Source organism: Macaca thibetana, chromosome 6 (assembly GCF_024542745.1).
Source record: "Macaca thibetana thibetana isolate TM-01 chromosome 6, ASM2454274v1, whole genome shotgun sequence".
NCBI classification, from domain to species: Eukaryota; Metazoa; Chordata; class Mammalia; order Primates; family Cercopithecidae; genus Macaca; species Macaca thibetana.
Window position 1 is genome coordinate 137,977,438 of NC_065583.1, and position 22,209 is coordinate 137,999,646.

A 22,209-nucleotide genomic window follows, 5' to 3' on the forward strand; every position below is an offset into this window, starting at 1 on the left:
GTCATATTGTTTTTTCTCACATATTTTCAGTCCACAATTGGTTGAATCCATGGATGTGGAACCTGTGAATACGGAAGGCCAACTGTACAAAAAAGACCCCAGAATTAATAAGTAAGGTTAGTAAGTTTTCAGGATACAGAATTAATATACAATATTCTATTGTATTTCTGCATCCTAGCAATTAACAATTGGAAATCAAAAATTTGTCAATTATAATAACATCAAAAATGTGAACTACTTAGGAATAAATCTGAAAAAGTATGTGAAAGCACCATAGACTGAAAACTAGTAAACATTGCTGAGCGAAATTAAAGAATATCTAAATTAGTGGAGACATATACATCATTTGTAGATCATAATGCTCAATATGGTTATCAGTTCTACCCAAATTGTTACATAGATTAAATGCTATATCTATCATATTCCAAGCAGCTTTGTAGAAATTAACAAGATGATTCTAAAATCCATATGTAACTATAAAAAAAAAAAAACCCTAGAATCAGAACAGTTTGGGGAGGGGGAATAAATTTGTACTAAAGCAGAGATATTGATTAGATAGTTGGATATGAGTCTAGTATATGGGGAAGAAGTCAGATTTAGAAATACAAATTTGGGAGCCATAAGCACAGAAGCACTGTTTTAAAATCATGCCACTGAATGAGGTCAACAGTAGAGTATGGAGAGGAAGATGAAAGGAACCAGAAGAGGATTCTGGAGTGGCCAGGTTAGTCAGCAGAACTAGGAGAATATGTTGTTTTGGAAAACAAGTAAAGAATTATTCAAGGAGGAGAGAGTGATCAACTTTGTTGATTACTAGGCCACATCATTTGGGGTGAGAGGCTTGCCCACTGAATCTAGCAATTTTAGTGCCATTGCTAACTGTGGCTAGATATTTGGTGGAATGGAGAATAAAAACACATATGATTATGGGTTCCAAGAGAAAGTAGAAGAATTAGGGATGAATATAAACAACTGAGGTAATTTTGCTGTGAAAGGGAACAGAAAAATTAAGCCATTGTTGGAGGGAGATCATAGGGGTCAAGATAAAGGGTGGGGTTTTTTGGGTTTTGTTTTTATTGCGAGTAGGGAGAATTATTTGCATATATATGTTTTATGCTGATTGGGATTATTCAATATGTGGAAAAATGGATGATACAGGAGAGAGGAGAATTGCTGAAATGGTATTTTTGAATGAGTTAGAGCAGGATAGAGATCAGTATGCAGATTATGCATAAGTGCTCCACGATTGTTTGCACCTCTTCCATGTATACCCTTTCTTGATTGCTCTTTCATGTGCTTTATTAATGATCTTACCTATTTAATTGGGAGAGTTTCCTAAAGTATCTGAAACATATTCCGTGTTCTCATACTAGATTGTCTTGAAGAATTGAGGATCAAAAATCAAAGTAGCCAGAGTTTCTTGAAAAGATTCTTAAGGCAGCCAAATTCCAAATGGCTAACAGAACCAAAATGGCAAAGACTATTGCATACTTTTATAATTTAATTTTAATATTAATATAGAAGTCTTGTTCACAAGTTTTTCTTATATTTCACATATATCTCAAAAAAGTTTCCATTTCGGTATTTAAACAAAAAAAACCCACACACTTCGGGATCTTTTGCTTTCTAATATTGTTGAATAATCAGAAGAATCTGGCCAATCTTTGATGTGCTAGTAAAAAAAAAAAAAAAAAAAAAAAAAACTGAATTTTTAATTTTTCCACTTATTTACATTAGTTGAAAGTGTGCCCTCTTGTGGACTATTCAGTAATTTTCACATAAAAGGCTTTTATATTGCAGACTAAATTAATTGTATATCACATATGTTTTGGTCAAAAGTTGAGATCTAGATCTTAATTTTATAGTTCTTTAAAACCTAAACCTCATTTGGAAATAAACAGTCATTGTTTGATTTTGCATTTCTAATACGATTGTATATGAAACAGTCTTATAACAGTTTCAACCTATATAAGGGACTTGGAGACAGGCTATTTTGCAGTGTAAAAGAAGATGAGGAATAAATTTTGTTTTGGTGTGTTGGGGGTAGACTAGGAATCCAAACAATTCATAGATGCGCTTGGAAATTTCCTCTGTAGCCTCTATGTAAAAATAAATTTATAATAATCAAATTTCAGGACACAGGACTATATTTTTCCTGAGGTAGTTTGTAGTTTTGTATAGTTTGGTACAATTAAACTTTGTGTAACTAACTACAGGCCTCTGCAAATCCATTTAACTGTATAACAAACTGGGACTATTTAAAGTTATATGAAGTTTTATTGAAGTCAGTTCATAGAAGTATATAGTTTTACTCATTGTTTTATTTCTCAGCAAACGTGAACATATTTTATAAACTGCTTTTGAGAAACCCTACATCTCAACCTTATTTACTTAGTGGTAACTTTTCTTTCTCTGCATAATAGTACTCAGCAGTGTAAATATATCCTTCTAATACATGTTATAAATATATTATGTGATATAGCTACACTGTTGGGACACACATATACATTATTGGTATCCAGCATGGTGGCTGCAGAGAACTCAGTGTTCCAGAAGCAAAGCAAGTGTCTCAAGAGAGTTTTAGAACTTTGCTTTATTTTACATTTTAAAAATTTATTGGAAGTAATTTGGAACTTTAGAAAAGCAGAAATGTTTTAAAGAAAATGAGAATTTTTACAGTGCAACTTATTGGGAACTTTTTGTTTTTGAACTAGAATTTGAGGAAGATCCTTTCAGAAGTATCTTAAATAGCATGTGAAAAATCTGTTCTTAAATAGCAGGCAGGGAAAAGGAATCTGAAGGTGGCTTGACTGAAGTGAAAGGATTCTGCTGGAGAGGTGCCACTCTCTAGGGACTCACTGACCTATTTAAAATAGTAAGTAGTACCACATAGATTTATTTATTTACTTAACCTGTGTAGCTATTTAGCATTTATATCCCACCTATTTTCTAAAAGGATTTTAGGTGGTTTATAATGTTAAATGTAATATAAACTAGGACAATAAAAATATACTAATTTAAACTTTTTAAAAAATTGTTTAATGTGAGAAGGCTGAGCAAAGGGCAAGGAGAACCTTTTCATTCTTGCCCCCAGAAATCTTGCTCCTCTCTTACTAAAGCTTTCAGTCATCCCTCCAAGTGGTGGCGGGACAATTTTAAGGTCTGACCTTAGTTCTTAGCATAGTATGTTAACAGATCTACCCTTAGTTTCCTGGCCCACCAGGACTCGAGCAAACTTTTCTGTTACCCAACAGGCTGGGCTGCAGCCACACTATAACAAGGTCTGAATCTCAGCCTTGTGAGATGAGTATGCTTTTCCAAATTCTTATTTTCCTCAGATATTTTCCCCCCTTAACTCCATGGATGGTAGCTGCTTCCTGTGTTTGCCATTCCTGTATTTTGTAGAATCCTTTTTATACCATCCAGTTAACCATTTTTTACTACTTAATAATTCTATATATTAAATTTTTCCTGCTCAGAAACAGTGTGTGTGTATATATACACACATATATCTGTGTGTGTATATATATATGTACTTAGTTTTAAGCCTTTCTCCCACCACCAAAAAAGTTAACATTAGCAAAGAAGGTATTAATTAGTTAAATATTCCACGTATATGAAATTTCAGTTTATTCAAAATAGTGTTATAATCACACAAGGTGACAGTATAGTATAAAGAATGCTGAACTGGAGATCAAACACTTATATTCTAGTCTTGGCTAGTGAATTACCAGCTCAGAGACCTTGAACAGACACTTATCTTCTCTGAAGAACTTTTACTGTTTGCTGTAGGTTTATCTTTTTTCCATAGCAGTGTAGATGTTTCTCAGTTTTATGTCCTTTAGACAAACATAAGAATATAAGATTTGGTTAGCAACACCTGAATTCAAATCCTATTTCTGCTGCGTGCTGCCTGTTTAGCTATAGACAGAGTTTTTAGGCCCTGAAACTTAATTTTTGCATCTGTGAAATAGTAATAATCTTTATAGTCCTTTGATATTGGAATGATTAAGAAAAGGGATGTATAAATATCTGACACATAACAAGTGCCAAAAAAATTTCCCCCACAGCGTTACTTTATTTCTTGCCTATCTGATCTATTATAATGTAACTTATCAACCCTCAGTAAATCACTTCCATAACTATAGCTATAGTTCAGACCACTTTTGTCACATTGTGAATTTCCAACTTCCTGCTTTAGACATCTCCAACTAGATATTACACTGGCATTTTAATCTGAACAAGTCCAAAATCACACCATGGTTACATGTAAGTACTGCAGTATTCTAACAGAACTTTCTGCTTCCATCCTCTGTCTCTGTCTCTTCCTCCCCCACCCTATCTTCCTTATCACTATTAAATTAGTCTTAACTGAAAGCTTAAGGATGTGGAAAAAGATATCAACATTATATAAGAAACTCCCTTGCAGGCTCCAATTGACCTTTCTGGCCATATGCTCTAAAGTGTTTATGAATATACCTTGCATGTTATATTAGTCTTTAGCACCTAGCTCAGTGTACTTCATAGAAGATGCTTAACATAGGTAATTATTTAAATACTCAGAGAAATCTATGTACATGTAGCAGCAACAGGAGACTTACTAATTTTTTTATTTTATCATAGTTTATATTACTGTTTTCCTGAATCATAAAGTAATATTCTAATCATAATAAAAGTCCAAGGATACAGATAAAAATACCACCAAAATAACAATTCCCCAACATTTCAGAATATACCCGACCCCTAATCATTGTTAAAGGTTTAATAATATTCTTTTTTTCATGCATAGACCATCATTTTTATGAAAATGTTTTAAGGAAAAGTATTTAGCTTGGTTGGTGAGCTTATGATGTGCACATTGATATTTTTGATTAGCAATATATCTTTAATATCTTTTCTTGAATTTTAAGAATCTTTGTCATTCTTTTTTATTTTAGTGCCAATTTGTGGAGAGATTAAAATACAGAATCATCACTGTAAAGTTGGTTCAGGCTTTAATTCAATGATTCTTTCTCTTTTCTGCCTCTGAAATATGTATTCCCTTTACCACATTCTTGTGGCCAAACTCAAATTTTAAAGGGCAGAGGATGTTTCCGTCTTGTTAACCATTGTACTTTGCTTACCTAGCATAGTGTCTGACACAGTAACATAAGAGATAAACATTAATTGGATGCGTCATGAAGGACTAAATATTTTAGAAATAGTATGTTGTGTTGGGGTGCCGCTTATAACTCAGGGGGTACTTACAGGGTTGAATGAAACTGTTATATAACCTGATATGGCATTTTAAACTGTTAACTATTAAGCATAGTAAAAGGAAAATACTTTAGTTATGTAAAGACAAGATGAAGCAGATTTTTCTGGAAAACAACACAAAGTAGAGTTTAAAGCAATTTCAATTATTAAATTACTAAGACAGATTGAATAGTTGTTATGGGAAAAGTTACCAAAATCATATCTTAACATCCATCATGTATTTAGCTCATTATTAGTGTATTCAAAGATGGAGGAAATAAGGGGTTTGTGCTTGGTAAGATTTATTTGTTAAAATGTCATTGTGCAAATTTTGAGAAGAAAGGTTATGAACTTAGCATAAAAAATATCATGGTGTTTACTTACTCATTGTAATCTTGTATCCAAAACTGATTTTCCTCAAAGTGAATTTTGCTTTCTGCTCAATAGTTCAGATCAAGAAGAAAGTTAAGAGTAATTGCAGTGCCATAGAAGTGTGAATCACATACTAAATGTGGTTATAAAGTAAGGAGCCTAACTCCATAAAGCCAGAGTCACCATACTTCAGTGTCACATGGTACAGTATACTAACAGTGTTTTAAACTGGATGTTTCAGTCAACCTGTAAAATAATATTTAAAAAAGAATGAGACAGATCTGCATAAATGAAAGATTTCCAAGATAATATACATGGCAAAAGCAAGATGCAGAAGAATATATAATAAATAACAGCTTACATTTAACGAACATTTACTACATGCCCAGCACAATTCTAAGAACTTTACACATATTATTTCATCCTCACAGCAAAATTTAATAATAATTACCTACCTCTTATATCAGAGATGAGGAAACTGAGGTGCAGAAATTAAATACGTTGTCCAAGGTTATGTAGTAAGTGGGGAAGCTTGGATTCAAACACACAGCCTAATTAATCTCTTTCTTTCTTGGCTATATATTTTGAGTATATTGATTGTGTATGCATAGTAATCTCTCATGGATGTACCGTCATTTGTTATACTAATAATATTGTTATACATTTTAGTTGTTAGTTTAAGTGTCCATATACCAGATAGCCTGGGTTTGACTCCAGTTGTATGACCTTAAGCAAATTATTTATCTTCTCTGTACATCACATTCTTCATCAAATAGAACTGTAATATTAGCACCTCAGGTTCATATGAGGATTAAATGAAAGTATATTAAAGTGTTTATAACCATTTTTATTACATAGTAAGTGTTTTTTTTTTTTTTTTTTTTTTTTTTTTTTTTTTTTTTGAGACGGAGTCTCGCTCTGTTACCCGGGCTGGAGTGTAGTGGCCGGATCTCAGCTCACTGCAAACTCCACCTCCCGGGTTTACGCCATTCTCCTGCCTCAGCCTCCCGAGTAGCTGGGACTACAGGCGCCCGCCAACTAAATGTAGTAAAAATGTTGTGGGAGTATCTACATGTGTATGTTTTTCAGCATGTATATGATTATTTCTTTAGGATATATTTCTAAAAGTGAAATTGTTGAGAAAAAATTTGCATGTTTTTAAGGCTTTGTTTATAGGGTGCAAAGTGGCCCTCCAGAAAATTTATCTACCATCAGATAATAAGAATGCCTTCTATTCCAAATCTGTCCCAATTTTAATATTATTATAATCCCTACTGATACTGTTTTATTTGCATTTCTTTTGTTTGCTTGAGGAAGTTGTAAATTTGGTAGTGAAATTAAATGAACTGGAGTCTTTAAAAATCTTAGCAAATGCTTAAAAGTTCCCTTCAGACTCATTAGAATGGGCTAAATTGATAATTTACTATAGTATCTTACTCTAATTAAGCATTCTTTTAATTAAACCTCAAGCCATTCTTAAATTTAGTTTATAAATGATTTCTCACTCAATGTATTTTGTTTGATTTAGTTCTTAGTATTACAACAGTTAGATTTTTTTCTGCTTTCTGTCTCCAGTATTTATTTCTCCTACCTTATGATTTAAGTAATTGTAGGTGAGCAGGCCCAAGACTATGACTTGTAATACTGTGGTGAAATATATACTGGAATGCCAAATAATTATTTATAATAGATCTTTCAGAAGTAGGAATTATTTGTATTGAAAAGATGCCTTTCACTCTATTTGATTCGAAAAGACTCCTGTTCTTCCTCTGTTCTCCCAAATCTATTTAGTAATGCTGTTAACTTTCTGGATCACTTACTATGTGCCAGGTGGTATGTCAGATGATACATGTGCATTATTTTATTTTATTCTCATCACCACTTATGAGGTGAGCTACTTTCCTCACTCTTCCATTTTTTCAAATCAGCAGCTCTCAGATGGCTTTGCCTGGTGACCCACAATTTAAAAGACATTTTACCTGGACTCACAAAGCACTGTGCAGTATACCCTTATATTTCTATTCCCTCCGTTCCTTTCAGTGTTCAACCCACTAAATTTATTTTATAATCTACTAATCGGTAACCAGTCACAGATTGTAAAGCACTACCTTAAGTGACAGTTTTAAAGCCCTCATTAAAATCTTCTTTACAGTTTGGTTGCCATTTCATTCTGGACACATGTCAGCTTCAGTTTTACAAAAAACAGTATACTTTCACAGAGCTAAGCAGTCCAAAACATTATTCAATCCAGAGCCAAAAATGTCATAGCTAGTTAGTTAGGGTGTGTTTGTTCATGTTTAGAATCCTAGGAACACTATTTCTTGATGGACCCTGGTCACCTTCCAACATAAAGTAGCAACATTTACACAGATTACTTACATTTATTAAAAGCTGTGACTTTAGCTAAAATTGTGACCTCATTTCTACCAAATTCCTCTGCTGTTCTTCAAAATCTTGGATTCCAGTGGTATTAGCTATAGTTCAGCAGTGAAGATCAAATGTTTTTGTCAGTAATCATCTATCAGCATGTAATTAAAGCACTTTAAACCAAGTAAGTATTGTTGCTCTCCCGCCCTTTCCCCTTTACTCCCAGTATTTAGTTAACATCAGTATTCAGTGCATTTTTATATCACTGTGAAAAGAACAATCTTGTGGTTAGGCTTATTAATCTTCTAGTTCATATATGGGTAACTAAATACATAGTCATTTTTAGGCTAAAAATCCTAGCCTGGGGTTGGATCTGCTCTATTTGTTACTCACCTGGGGCTTCAGAAAACAGTCAGGTAGCCCACAGTAGAATCCTCTAGCATATTACTCTTTTTAGGTTCCTAGCCTCTGAGTTAAATAATTAAATACAGTCATTTGTTACTTAATCTGCTTGAATATGGCAGTGTACATGTACAACAGTGAGTTGTATATGAATAACGATATTTTTGTGATCTGTAAGTCATTTTCATTCAATGATTTATTTCCATTAATTACTAAGCATAAGTTGGAACTTCCTTATTAGCATAAATTTATGAAAAATTCATTGTGTTTTGGTGACTTTTATCAGGAAATTTTAAATTCCAGCCAACTTTTTAAAGTGCTTCATGTGACTGCTAACTATGCAATGTTGCATTAAATTTCTTTAGTAATTGTTAAAGAATCAAATTAATAATTTCAAAGAGTAGAGTCCACAGTGTAGCAAATGGACAAATATAGAATAGCTAGTAGTGATTATAGCTTTCCTATATTATTTCCTGTGCCTTTTCCTTTCAGTGGGCTTCTACTAGAAATTTTGTCAGTCATTCACCAAAGGAAAGTAACGTTTTTTTCCCTTAGCTGGCAATTGGTAAAGAATGTACATATAAAGGTCTTTAAACTGTAAAGAAAAAAGAGGAAGTGATTACCACAAGGACAAGATAGTTAATACCCCTAGAAGGAACCAGAATGCTAGCCTTTTGGATGGTGGTTCTATGGATGCTTACTTTATAACTCTTGTTAAGTTCTCTGTGTGTGTGTGTGTGTGTGTGTGTGTGTGTGTGTGTACCTGTTTAATGTGCCTTTGTTCAATAGATCTTATATTTATTGTACCTGTTTAATGTACCTTTGATCAATAGGTCTGATATTTATAATAATCATGTTTGGGGCAAAGGAAATTCTTAATTTTAACTACCTGTATAATTATACATTAAAAAAATTCTTATTTGCAATGTTGCATTCAGACATATAAGTAACGGAAATTACTAGTATTATGTCATTTGAATGTTTGACGTTTACAACTCAAAAACTTAAGAGGTTCTCTTAAAAGTAACTGACTAGCAAATACAGCCTTTAAAAGATAAATATTTAAGCTTTTTAAACTGGAAGCTACAATTCAGTTTTCAATCTTAGCTCTATGGCTTAGTTTGATGTAGAGTTCCATTTGCTGATTAATTTATAAAGTAAAAGTAACTTAATGAAAGTGTATCTTCCATTAATGTATACATTGGTAAAATATTATCTGCTTACAAAAAAGGGTTTACCAAGCACTGTTAAAGGAAAGATAAATGTTTTACAAGCCATATGTTGAAAATAAGAAGAGAAAAATGTGAAAATGTGGGGGCTTTGAACAGAATAACAAAGTGTTCAGTTTTACAGAATGTCTTCATATATTTTTCTGTGTGTATATATAGAGAGAATTCCATCATGGTAAATACTAAACATTAAAGTCAGTTAAGTAATTTGTATGGGGAACATTAAAAATGTTAACACATGTCTTTGCCTTTCTGTGGTTGCACATTGGTTATGTGACTTATAAGAAACATGTAGTGATAGTTGGAAAGACAAGCTAAGTACATGAACAGTAAGTAACCATGCAAGATTGAAACAAGACAAGTTTCAAAAGATGTCACAAAGGAATATATAATTATTTACCAAAATAATATTGGGCAATAAATGTCATAAGTTCAGAGTAGGTTAAGATACTCATTTGGGTGAATTTGAGGTTTCATGAAATAGTGGGAACATGCTTTGGATCTTGAAGAATTATAGGATTTGGACCAAAGTAGGAATGGGCTTCCTAGGTAGGAAGAATGTCTTAAGGAAGTGTATAAAGATGGGAATACACAAGGGAGATTTGGGAGAATCTGATTAGATCAGGTTGGTTGGGGAGGGTGGTTTATGTAGGATAGTGATAAAAGACACAGCTAGAAAGGCAAGTTGAAGCTAGATTATGAAGTTAAATGTTTAATGTGCTTATATTGTGGAAATGAATTACAGTGCTTGTCGAGGTTGATCAAGTATTCCTATCTAGCCATCCAGCCTAGCAGTTAAGAAACAAACTCTGGAACCATATTGCTTTGGTTCTAATTCTTGCTCCACTAGTTACTTTAAACTCACTGTAAATTAATTTCCTCTTAGTAAAATGCAAAAAAAAATAGTAGCTGTTGTACTGGGTTGTTGTGAGGACTGAGTTAATGTGTGCAAAGCACTTTGCAATTGCTTAACATATAGTAAGTGGTATATAAAAATGATTATTATATAGGTTGAACAAACAAAAGCAGAAATTTTTTTTTATAGTGACTAAGCATTTTCCTGGTAGTAATATATCTGACATATTTCTACAAATAATTGTCTGTTTTGTGTGTTGCAGTGTTTGGGAAATGGGAAGTAATGACAGCTGGCACCTGAACTGAGTACTTTTATAGGCAACACCATTCCAGAAATTCAGGATGAATGGGGATATGCCCCATGTCCCCATTACTACTCTTGCGGGGATTGCTAGTCTCACAGACCGTAAGTTTGGTTAATTTATCTAACTTAAGTTCTACTGTGTGTTAATAATTTTTACAGTGACTGTTCTAAAAATTATTATAGGTTCTTTAAAACACATTTACAGAAAAAGCAACTGAAACTGCCCTTTAAAGAAAAAACAATTGACAGCCTAATTTATCTAACTTCTTAGTGATGTTTAATTTGGTTGTCATGTTCAGTAATCTGTTGGAGTTTGTTGGGGATATCAGCAGCCTGTTTTACTCTAAGGACTTAAGAATTTTAAAGAACATTGCCAGTCTTTTGAGATTTATTTAATGTAACTCAATTTTTCAGAGATTTATTCTTTCGTTAGGCATTTGTAACTATAATTCTTAGTCCTTGAGTAAAAAGCTCCCTACAATTTTAGTTACTGTGTCGTCCTACCTGAATAAATAAAAGGAAAAAGATATGAGAGGGAAGGGTAGAAAGTGAGAGAATGGCATACTTTTCTTTGTATAGCATTGTGCAAGATTTGGAACTTCATAATAAGGGAGCTAGGAGAAAGTATCTTCAAGAAATGTTTTTGTCCATGTTCAGTATCCTCCAAATACAATTTTTCTGGCTTTTGTTTTGTTTTGTGAATTTCCAGTTGGTTTTAGTGGGGTAAAATAGGTAACAGCCTATATAGCTTTGAGCTTAGGAAACTAGCATAACTAGTTTATGAGGTCTAAATTAACAGGGAAGTGCTGTAGGTGATTGGGTTAGCATTAGGTAAGAAAACTTTTTGAAACTGGTATTATCACTTTGTTGTAGGTAAGGCATAAATACTTCAGGAGTACAAAATCAGATATACTATAAGGAATTTCTTTTTGGTTTTTCTCCCCATGATCTTTGCTATACCTCAATATTTTGTCTTTGCAGGAAGCCCTGTTTATTAGGTAATAATTTATTTTCTGTGTTTTTATTAATGAAAATCCTGTTCGTACCTATTGGGGCTGAGCACCATAATAATTATACTGTATAGGTGATTAGAAATTAAGCCAGAAACAGACACCTGACATTTTAGTTAGCTTTCTTAACTTTTAGATAAATGAACAAATTTCTGTTAGGTGAACAGAGATTAAACAGCTGAGTTTAAGCTACTATAAAACATTTATGTTCTTTTGTTTGCTATTAGAGAATAAAGAGGAGATAATTATTTAGGAATTTGGAATTTAGAAGAATATTTTAATATTCTTACAGAATTCTATGCTATGAATGCTTTCTTGCTAAAGTGAAGTATTTATTTGTATATTCTTAGCTTTTAAAAAATGTTACTTGTGTTTTATGAAGAGTCAGATACTGTTATTTGATTTATTTGTATGAGCGTACTAGTGATTCTGATAAATCTTATAAACAAGAACAAATGAAATTAATGAATTGCTACATTGGAAGTTAGTTTGTAACCATGCCCTTTTCGCTAGTCATTTGTTTAAGAAATGAAAAGCAAGGATGAATATAAGGGAGCTGAATTTTATTCCTAGAGACTAGTATAATCTATTATGGTCCAAGTGATGTTTTGGGAGTTTTGTAGGGTTGATTGAGGTGTGTTAGGAAGAGGAGGAATGCTTTTTAATAATTTGTCACATTGATATTTATAACTTACGTTTAATCCCAAAATACAGATAAACACTAAAGAGACTTCTTACAGTCACTCAATTTCTAATAATCTGATTTTATTCCAAATAGTCCTGAACCAGCTGCCTCTTCCATCTCCTTTACCTGCTACAACTACAAAGAGCCTTCTCTTTAATGCACGAATAGCAGAAGAGGTGAACTGCCTTTTGGCTTGTAGGGATGACAATTTGGTTTCACAGCTTGTCCATAGCCTCAACCAGGTATCAACAGATCACATGTAAGTATGATCAATTTTATATCTAATATAAGTAAAAAGTTTTGGCCGAAGAGAATCCATATTCCTGGTTTTATTTCAAAAATTTTTAGATGCATAGTTTATTTTTAAAATATATCAGTATCCAAGGGAGAATATAGTCTTATTGCGATAATAGATTAATGAGATTTAAATAGGCAATTTTTAGATAACTCTGACCCATGTAGCTCTATGGATATTTTTTCAGCTCTTTTGAACTTATCTTGGGGGATCGAGATCTGGTCGATTTGCAGAGATCTGGTCATGAAACTATATCCCTGGCTGGGCGCGGTGGCTCACGCCTGTAATCCCAGCACTTTGGGAGGCCGAGGCAGGCGGATCACAAGGTCAGGAGAGCAACACCATCCTGGCTAACACAGTGAAACCCCGTCTCTACTAAAATACCAAAAAAAAAAAAAATTAGCTGGGCGTGGTGACGGCCGTCTGTAGTCCCAGCTACTCAGGAGACTGAGGCAGGAGTATGGCGGGAACCAGAGAGGCGGAGCTTGCAGTGAGCCGAGATCGAGCCACTGCACTCTAATCTGAGCGAAAGAGCGAGACCCTGTCTCAAAAAAAAAAAAAAAGAAACTATATCCCTTTTTCCTGATATTGCTGGAGTAGTTAAAATTCACAGACTCTAATAGACTATGCTACTAGCTCTTTTTGGAGTAGGCTTACATGCTTTTCAGGAGAAGTATATAAGAATTCAAGGGCTAACTCCATGAAAGGCTGTTATAGAGTTTGGGACTAAGTTTTCCTAGAATTTACTCTACCATCTAATTATAGGTATGTATTTTCACACAGTAAACTTTTTAAAATAAAATTGATTTAAATTATATAGCATATTTACAATTTTTTGCACAGGTATACCTTTTAAAATTTATTTTTCGGCCAGGGGCGGTGGCTCACACTTTTAATCCCAGCACTTTGGGAGGCCCAGGCAGGCAGATCACAAGATCAAGAGATTGAGACCATCCTGGCCAACATGGTGAAACCCTGTCTCTACTAAAAATACAAAAATTAGCTGGGCATTGTGGCGCATGCCTTAGTTCCAGCTACTCGGGAGGCTGAGGCAGGAGAATCACTTGAACCTGGGAGGAAGAGGTTGCAGTGAGCCAAGATCACGCCACTGCACTGGGGAAAAAAAATATATTTTTTTCACTACAAAACCAAATCATATTTATAACAACAACACAAAAATGTGTAAAAAGTAAAATTTCTCATTCTTATCCCTTCATATCCCACCACACAATGTTACTCATGTAACCTCACATTCTTTTTTTTTTTTTTTTTTAATTTAAAGATTCATCATGTAGGGGAATGAGGATAAACACATTATAATGGACAGGTGTCTGCATTAGATGCAGTACATACTTTGGGGACATTTTTAAAGCTGATGATGCTAAGGTGAGATGCTTACTAAATGGATTTTCTAATAGAGAAGCTGAGAAATGATTGGTTAAAATCAGAAAGAAGTATACTACTACTAATATTTTGTCACTCCCAAAATTCAGCAATATTTAAATCACCTTTTTTTTTTTTTTTTTTTTTTTTTTTTTGAGACAGAGTCTTGCTCTGTCCCCCAGGCTGGAATGCAATGGTACGGTCTTGGCTCACTCAACCTCCACCTCCTGGGTTCACGCCATTCTCCTGCCTCAGCCTCCTGAGTAGCTGGGATTACAGGCCCCCGGCACCACGCTTGGCTAATTTTTGTATTTTAAGTAGAGACAGGTTTTCACCATACTGGCCCGGCTGGTCTCAAATTCCTGACTTCAGGTGATCCACCCACTTCAGCCTCCCAAAGTGCTAGGATTACAGGCGTGAGCCACCACGCCCAGCCTCTAAATCACTTCTTATGCTTGTACATACTTATTCAGTAGTTTTCACCAAATATTTAAAGATGTAAAGGAAATAGCACACATAAAATAAGGACTTATTTTATGGAGAGCTCCCTTAAGATTGCCCTAGAAATGTAGTGAGTCTTATCATTGGACAACATCTTTATAGGTCTTCATGGTTAGATCCAATGAGTAGAACATTGACATGTATAATGTAAAATTAAAACACTGCCTATGCTTAGTTTTATCATCATCTCCATGGTTGTGAATTTAATTTGCTACTTACATTAAAGTTTATCGAAAATTGCTGCTGTGAAGGTATTGAAATTTGCTGTTTGGGTTCTGCTTTCCCCCCACCATGACATTATTTGAGAAAACAATATAAGATGGAAAAATTACATAACCTCTGGCTCTTGTCTTAATCAGTGTGGCAACAATATCTTATTTGTAAGACATTCCCAGAAAGTCAGAGTCACTCATATTCAGATGTAAGAAAATATATTCCAATAACAAATATCAACTTTTTGTATAACTATCACTTCGCTACCCTTCCGTTATTTTGAGTAGTTTAGAATAGAATATATTTCTTTTCTATTCTAAAACTACTTGGAAATTATTAAACTCTTAGTTCAATAAAATAGTGTTTTGGGCTTTTTTCCCCGACTGTGTAAAGTAAAATGAAGAAAAAAGAGTGTCCTTAGAAGAATCCCTCTCTGTTATTTTTGATAATTATATTTCTCCCAGGGATAGCATATTTGAAAATTCATAACTGTTGGGCCGGTTGTGGTGGCTCACGCCTGTAATCCCAGCACTGTGGGAGACTGAGGTGGGCAGATCACCCGAGGTCAGGAGTTAAAGACCAGCCTGGCCAACATGGTGAAACCCCATCTCTACTAAAAATACAAAAATACAAAAATTAGTTGGACGTGGTGGCAGGCACCTGTAATCCCAGCTACTCAGGAGGCTGAGGCAAGAGAATCACTTGAACCTGGGAGGTGGAGGTTGCAGTGAGCCGAGATTGCACCATTGCACTCCAGCCTGGGGGACAAGAGCAATACTTCGTCTCAAAAAAAAAAGGAGAAAATTCCTATCGTTGGCCATACCAGTGTGATTTACTTTTATACGATAAGTCTTCTTAAGAATCAGTCACCATTTTAATTTTTGATATTTATTTTCTCAATGCCAGAGAGTTGAAAGATAACCTTGGCAGTGATGACCCAGAAGGTGACATACCAGTCTTGTTGCAGGCCGTCCTGGCAAGGAGTCCTAATGTTTTCAGGGAGAAAAGCATGCAGAACAGATATGTACAAAGTGGTGAGTTTCTTAATAACTGAATTCCCATATCAGAACTTGTTTTATACATATTTAAATCCAGGTGTCTTCTTTAACAAGCTGGCCTATCAGGAATGCCATGTTTATGCCTTCAGTCAAGCCAAGAACAAGAAGGAAAGTAAATTGATAAGATTCTTGTAGTTTAATATGTAACTAAATTCCTTGAGAATTAGATAAAGTTTTAAGTGTATTTTGTTACATATTTTGGAATATATCAGTTTACTCAGCTTAAAAATTTTTTTTTGTTTTGGAAAATCAGAATTAATTTGAAATAAGTCTTTCATTAATCAAATATTTGCAAAGCTTTTGAACATGTACATTGTAGCAGGTATATAGAGTTTTAATACTGATTGTGATTCTGTATTCATGGTTTTCTAGTAATTGATTTAATACTCCTGTTGCCTTAGCAACAGAAAAATTGGTTAAGTATTTTTAAAGACAAATTGATTCATAGTATTATAAAATAATAAAAATATTACATCCAACACAGACATAATTTTTATGTAGTCACGGAGTACCTTTAGGTTAAGAGCATTGTTCTGTTCAAGTTTACCGAATTTGACAAGCCCAAGTGCCTGTTTGGCTCTCAAGATTAAAATAGTCAGGGAGGGAATAGCTTAGACAACTTCAGAAAGTTCAACTTTGTTAATTAAATAACTGTATTTGCCGGGCATGGTGACTCACACCTGTAATCCCAGCACTTTGGGAAGCTGAGGCAGGTGGATTGCCTCAGGCCAGGAGTTCAAGACCAGCCTGTCTCTACAAAAAAATACAACAATTAGCTAGCTGTTATGGCGTGCACCTGTAGTCCCAGCTACTTGGGAGGCTGAAGTGGGAGGATCGCTTGAACTCAGGAGGTCAAGGCTGCAGTGAGCTGAGATTGCACCACTGCACTCCAGCCTGAGCAACAGAGCAAGATCCTGTCTTCAAAAAAAAGAAAAAAAATAAAATAATTTTGCCAAATTCATTCTGGTTTACTTTGTTGGCAGCACTTCCATGATGCTTCCTATTCCGTTTCCTTTAAATAATGTTACTTTGCTGATTCTGTGTATTTGTGTTGTTTGAATGGTATTTTGAAAGCAATTGCATAGTTACTGTTGATTCCTCAAAATGCATAATGGGGATGCTTCTGACTGACTTGCCTTTTAGCAAGTTGAAGGTAGGTATGCAGGACAGTGCTCTGTCTTCACCAGAACTAATAAGTTAGATTGCAGTAGTAGGAGACAGATATAAATAATGGAGGAAGCTAGAGTTATGAATACTTTCTGGAAAAATGTTGGAATTGAAAGAAATTATGGAAAGAGTTGATTGGAAGAAAGACTAATAGAGTGGGAGTATTAGTTACATGAGAATGTGAGTAAATCTAGTATTGGATAAATGGATCTAAGGTTACTAATACTACATTTTTGCAGCTTACATTTTTGAGTATTTGGGTAGTAAATCACTCTAATAAAAACTTTGAGTATTCACCTCTCAGTCACATATTTTGTGTTTTATACTACATACACTTGTTTTTTAGTCCAAAACATTGATTTCTATATACCCTACATTGTAAAAGCATAAACTAGCATTTAAAATTAATCGATTAGTTGCATTTTTTTTTTTTTTTAATTAAAGCATTTTCCTGGTGATAAATGGCTTTGAAATTTTAAAAGCTGGCTGGGCGTGGTGGCTCACGCCTGTAATCCCGGCACTTGGGAGGCCAAGGTAGGAGGATTGCTTGAGCCCAGGAGTTCGAGACCAACCTGGGCAACACAGAGAGATCCTGTCTCATTAAAAAATAAAAAATAAAAATAAAATAGAAATTTAAAAAGTTGATTTGGGGGTTGGTAAGTTTAAATATGAGTCATGCATGTGGAGAAAATTTAATAAAATGCAAATCACTTTAATCATAGTTCTTTGGAACTTAGAGCTAATTGAAAAGGACTGTAAGAATTTCATTTATCCCTTTTATTTAGAAAGCCATTGCTTTCAAACTAGTTATTCCAGTTTGTCCCAGTGATGACTGTTAATTCATGGGGGAAAAGCTTTTTAACTCCTGTCTCATTGAGTATTCATCTCCCTCCAAAAGAAAAAGAAAAAGAAAAAAAACCTCCAGCAACAATAATTATAGTAATTAAGCTATTAAGCTATGGAGCAAAACAATTTTTTGCTGAGTTTGAGTTGGAAAAGAAAAGTCAGAAGTTGAAATTTAGACTACATACTTAAGAAAACACCCTTCAATGGTAGACTGAGAGGTGATTTTGAAACCTAATTTCTTTCAGCTACAATCCCTTTTGTAGTACTCTTAGCAAATGAACTTCTGTATGAATATTTCTAGTGAAAGGCACTTTTTGTAACAACAGCAGGAAATGAAATTTGGAAATATAATTTGATGTTTGCAGCTCCCAAAAAAGAGTTTGGCTATAGAAATCATAAGAAAATTCAGGGTGTTATTTATAGATTTTTATCTGATTCTGAAATATCTAAATAAGTGAATTTTTCTGTGTCTCCTGTATAATGAAATGCCATTTGCATAATATTTGAGAAATAATGTCTGGCTTGAAAATAAATGTAAGAACCAGAACGCTGTTCTCAAGTTTTTATTTTTTAATCAAATATTCTGTTAATCCCTACTATGTGACAAAGAGTTATTGTGAAAGAAGGAATAGGTACATTCTGTTTTGCTTCAAAAGACATTCAGATGGAAATTGCAGAATTCAAACTTTTGACCCATAAATAAAGTACTTTTCAAAACCTATGTCTGAACCATAATACAAATAGCTTTTTGAAATTAAGTTCCCAAGCATGAAAGGTGTATATGATAAAATATTCATGTAATAAAAACTACTCTGAGTCCTGTTGTAGAAGGAAGTGTATTGTGTTAGGTGCGAGGTTAGATAAGACAACTTTTTAAAAAATCTTTTGAATTTTAAGACTAAATAATAGAATATTGAGTAAGCAAGTAAAATTTTTAAAAATATAATCTCTGTTTCTAGTCCTGAATTAGTTTTATGGAAAATGGTGCTGTAATAAAATTGTTCTTGAAATTTACAGTTTTACAGTGTCTCTATTTTGCTCTTTGAAATGAAAACATTGATCAAAAAAAATCTCTGGCATGTTTGTGAAAGAATAACTGATTTCAGTTATTTAAAGGACACTTTACTGCTAGAAGAAAATAACATTCTATATTTTTGTGTTTTGCATAGGAATGATGATGTCTCAGTATAAACTGTCTCAGAATTCCATGCACAGTAGTCCTGCATCTTCCAATTATCAACAAACCACTATCTCACATAGCCCCTCCAGGTAATATGTGTATATATCATTTATTAAATGTCTTCTGTGGTGAATATGCTGGTGAATATATGGTTCATACATTTAGGTAATGGTGGATTATTTAGAGTTTAAATAGTTGAAATACTTAAATAGTAATTCACTTGTGCATTTGCCTTAAAATGTTGTATATGGAAATAGTCTAATATGCTAATTGAAGTAGCTACCATCTTAGTAATGTAATTTCATACAGACAAAAGAATGTTAAAATAACTAATGTGTTTGAGGTAAGATTTAGGGAACATGGCTTTAAGTACCTTAAACAGATTGGTACTTTTATATAAGTAAACAAATTACCTGCTTTTAAAAACTTTTTTATTGTAACTCTTTGATTATGAATTGCGAACAATTTTTGTATATTATTTGACTATTTTGCAAGATTCTTCTATTTGCATAGATTGTACATATATAAACTAGAGTTCAGAGGACTTTGTGACAGTCAAATTTCAAGGAATAGCATGTTTATTTTATTTCCTTATATTTTTTATTTGGATTTTGGGTTTTAGCCGGTTTGTGCCACCACAGACAAGCTCTGGGAACAGATTTATGCCACAGCAAAATAGCCCAGTGCCTAGTCCATACGCCCCACAAAGCCCTGCAGGATACATGCCATATTCCCATCCTTCAAGTTACACAACACATCCACAGATGCAGCAAGGTAAGAAAATTGTTTGTAACTTTACTGGGAATGTCCAAGTGCTTTAATTCCAAGCAAATTTGTTTTTCAAAATATAATTATTAAACACAAACTAAAATACTATACTGTATACTTACTTGTCAGTGAACCTTTTTAAAGATATGGTTTAAATCATTAAAACATGTTACACTTACCATTTGAAAATTTGTCATTTTAGGAGGTGAAAGGAGCAGTGTCATTTTGGCTTTTTGGATTCAGTTATTATATAACTAAGTATATTTAGGTATGAAATTAAGAAGAATTGCGTTTTTTAAAATTGCTCCTTCTTCTTACATTAGCACTAAGCCAAGGGACATTTACATTTTAATTGGTAAAGTAGATACAGTCAGCCTTTCACATACATGGGTTCTGCATCATGGATTCAACCAAATGCTGAGTGAAAATATTTGGAAAAAAAAAATTGAGTCTGCACGGAACATGTACAGGCATGTTTTTTTGTCATTATTACATAAACAATACAGTATAGCAACTGTTTACATAGCACTTACATTGTATAGGCATTGTAAGTAATCTAGAGATGATTTAAAGTACTATATAGTGCATAGGGCTATATGCAGGTATTGTGCATTTTATATGAGGAACTTTTGAGCATTTGCAGATTTTGGTATTCACAGAAGATACTGGAACCAATCCCTCATGGATACTGAGGGATGACTACTATGAAAAACTTAGTATACTGTAAAAATTTACTGTAGTACAGTAGAGGAAAATTAATATTAGATGCAAAAATTTGAGATTAAATTACCAATTCTCACTTGATTATTAGTTCTTAATGTCATAACGTTAATATTATGATGTCTTTTTAAGGTTATATTGCCTTGAGATATATTTCATGGTTATTAAATAATTGATTTATTATTAGTATAAATTTATATGTTTTAAAGAAATTTTTTAAAGCAGAAAAGTGCAAAGGATAATACAAAACATCTTTATTTTTGTCCTCCTTAATTAACAGCAAATTTTAAAAATTTGCTTTCAGTCACTAATTTCTACATGTGTGTTCTTGTTTATTATGCATGAAGTTGAAACTTTATTCATTAATAAAGTTATTAATTTATAAACTTTTAACTTTGTCATCCATCAAAACAGCTAACTCTGGTTTCCCAAAACCAGATAATGAAATATTAGGTTGAGCTTTTTTTACGCACGAACTCAAGGAGAAACTGGGAAGCAAATTTGACACATTTGAAATAGACACAACCAGGTGCAGTGGTACTCGCCTGTAATCCCAGCACTGTAGGAGGCTGGGGCAGAAGAATCAATTGAGCCCAGGAGCTCAAGACCAGCCTGGGCAACACAGTGGAACCCTGTCTCTACAAAAAAAAAAAAAAAAATTAACCAGGCATGGTGGCAGTTACTTGTAGTCCCAGCTACTCAGGAGGCTGGGGTAAAAGGATTGCTTGAACCCAGAAGGTCAAGGCTACAGTGAGCCATGATCACACCATTGCAGTCCAGCCTGGGTGACAAATTGAGGTCTGTCTCGAAAAGAAATAGACACTTAGAAAATTACTGAATTGAGTGTGAGTGCCATACATACATATCTATGTGTATATGTAGATGCTTAATATTTGTAATATACTGGTATACTCTGGTACACAAAAATCTGAGGGACATTTTACATGTAATTAATTAGAGGAAAAATGTCAGAAGAGCACATCTGTTTCTTGTGTAAATGTCCATATACACATGAATGTGCATAAAAAAGTGTAAATTTTAACTCTAAGAAATGTGTTGTTTTTTAACAAAATCAACTTAGCTATTTAATATAGTTTGAGGACCTATTCAGTATTGTGTCATTTCTTAGAAACGCTCAGATAAAGAAATAAAAACCTTAGTCGGGGATTAGCCTCACCCAGATATTAAAGTTATTCTAAATAAAAAAATTTAGTCAGTACTACCCAAAACAGTTTGCATATTCAGTGTAATCCCTATCAAAACACCAATGACATTCTTCACATAAATAGAAAAAATTTACATGGAACCAAAAAAGACCCCAAATTGCCAAAGCAATCCTGAGGAAAAAGAACAAAGTCACTACCTGACTTAAAAATACATTACAAAGTAACCAAATACATTATAGTCACCAAATCGGCTTGTTGCTAGCATAAAAACACACATACCAATCCCAGAGAGAATACAGATATTTACAGACAACTTACTTTTGACAAAGGCACCAAGAACATAAAAGGAGGAAAGGACAGTCTCTTCGATAAATAATGCTGTGAAAAATAAACTCAAAATGGATTAAATACTTAAATCTGAGACATGAAACTATGAAACTACTAGAAGAAAAC

General features: G+C 33.6%; 1 protein-coding gene across 7 annotated transcripts in view; it reads left to right on the forward strand.

Moving 5' to 3' along the window:
• The window catches only part of NIPBL (NIPBL cohesin loading factor), a 214,916-nt gene that overhangs the window by 93,040 nt on the left and 99,667 nt on the right, over positions 1-22,209 (forward strand). For 5 of the 7 annotated variants that reach the window (XM_050794499.1, XM_050794501.1, XM_050794500.1 and 2 more), the window contains 5 exons: positions 10,724-10,866; positions 12,553-12,718; positions 15,758-15,885; positions 19,092-19,191; positions 19,725-19,876. In XM_050794499.1, the coding sequence (XP_050650456.1) occupies positions 10,803-10,866; positions 12,553-12,718; positions 15,758-15,885; positions 19,092-19,191; positions 19,725-19,876 (610 nt within the window). In that variant the 5' untranslated portion in view covers positions 10,724-10,802. Of the gene's footprint in view, positions 1-30; positions 117-10,723; positions 10,867-12,552; positions 12,719-15,757; positions 15,886-19,091; positions 19,192-19,724; positions 19,877-22,209 lie in introns of all 7 variants that reach the window. The other 2 variants (XM_050794496.1, XM_050794497.1) reach the window with 1 other exon arrangement.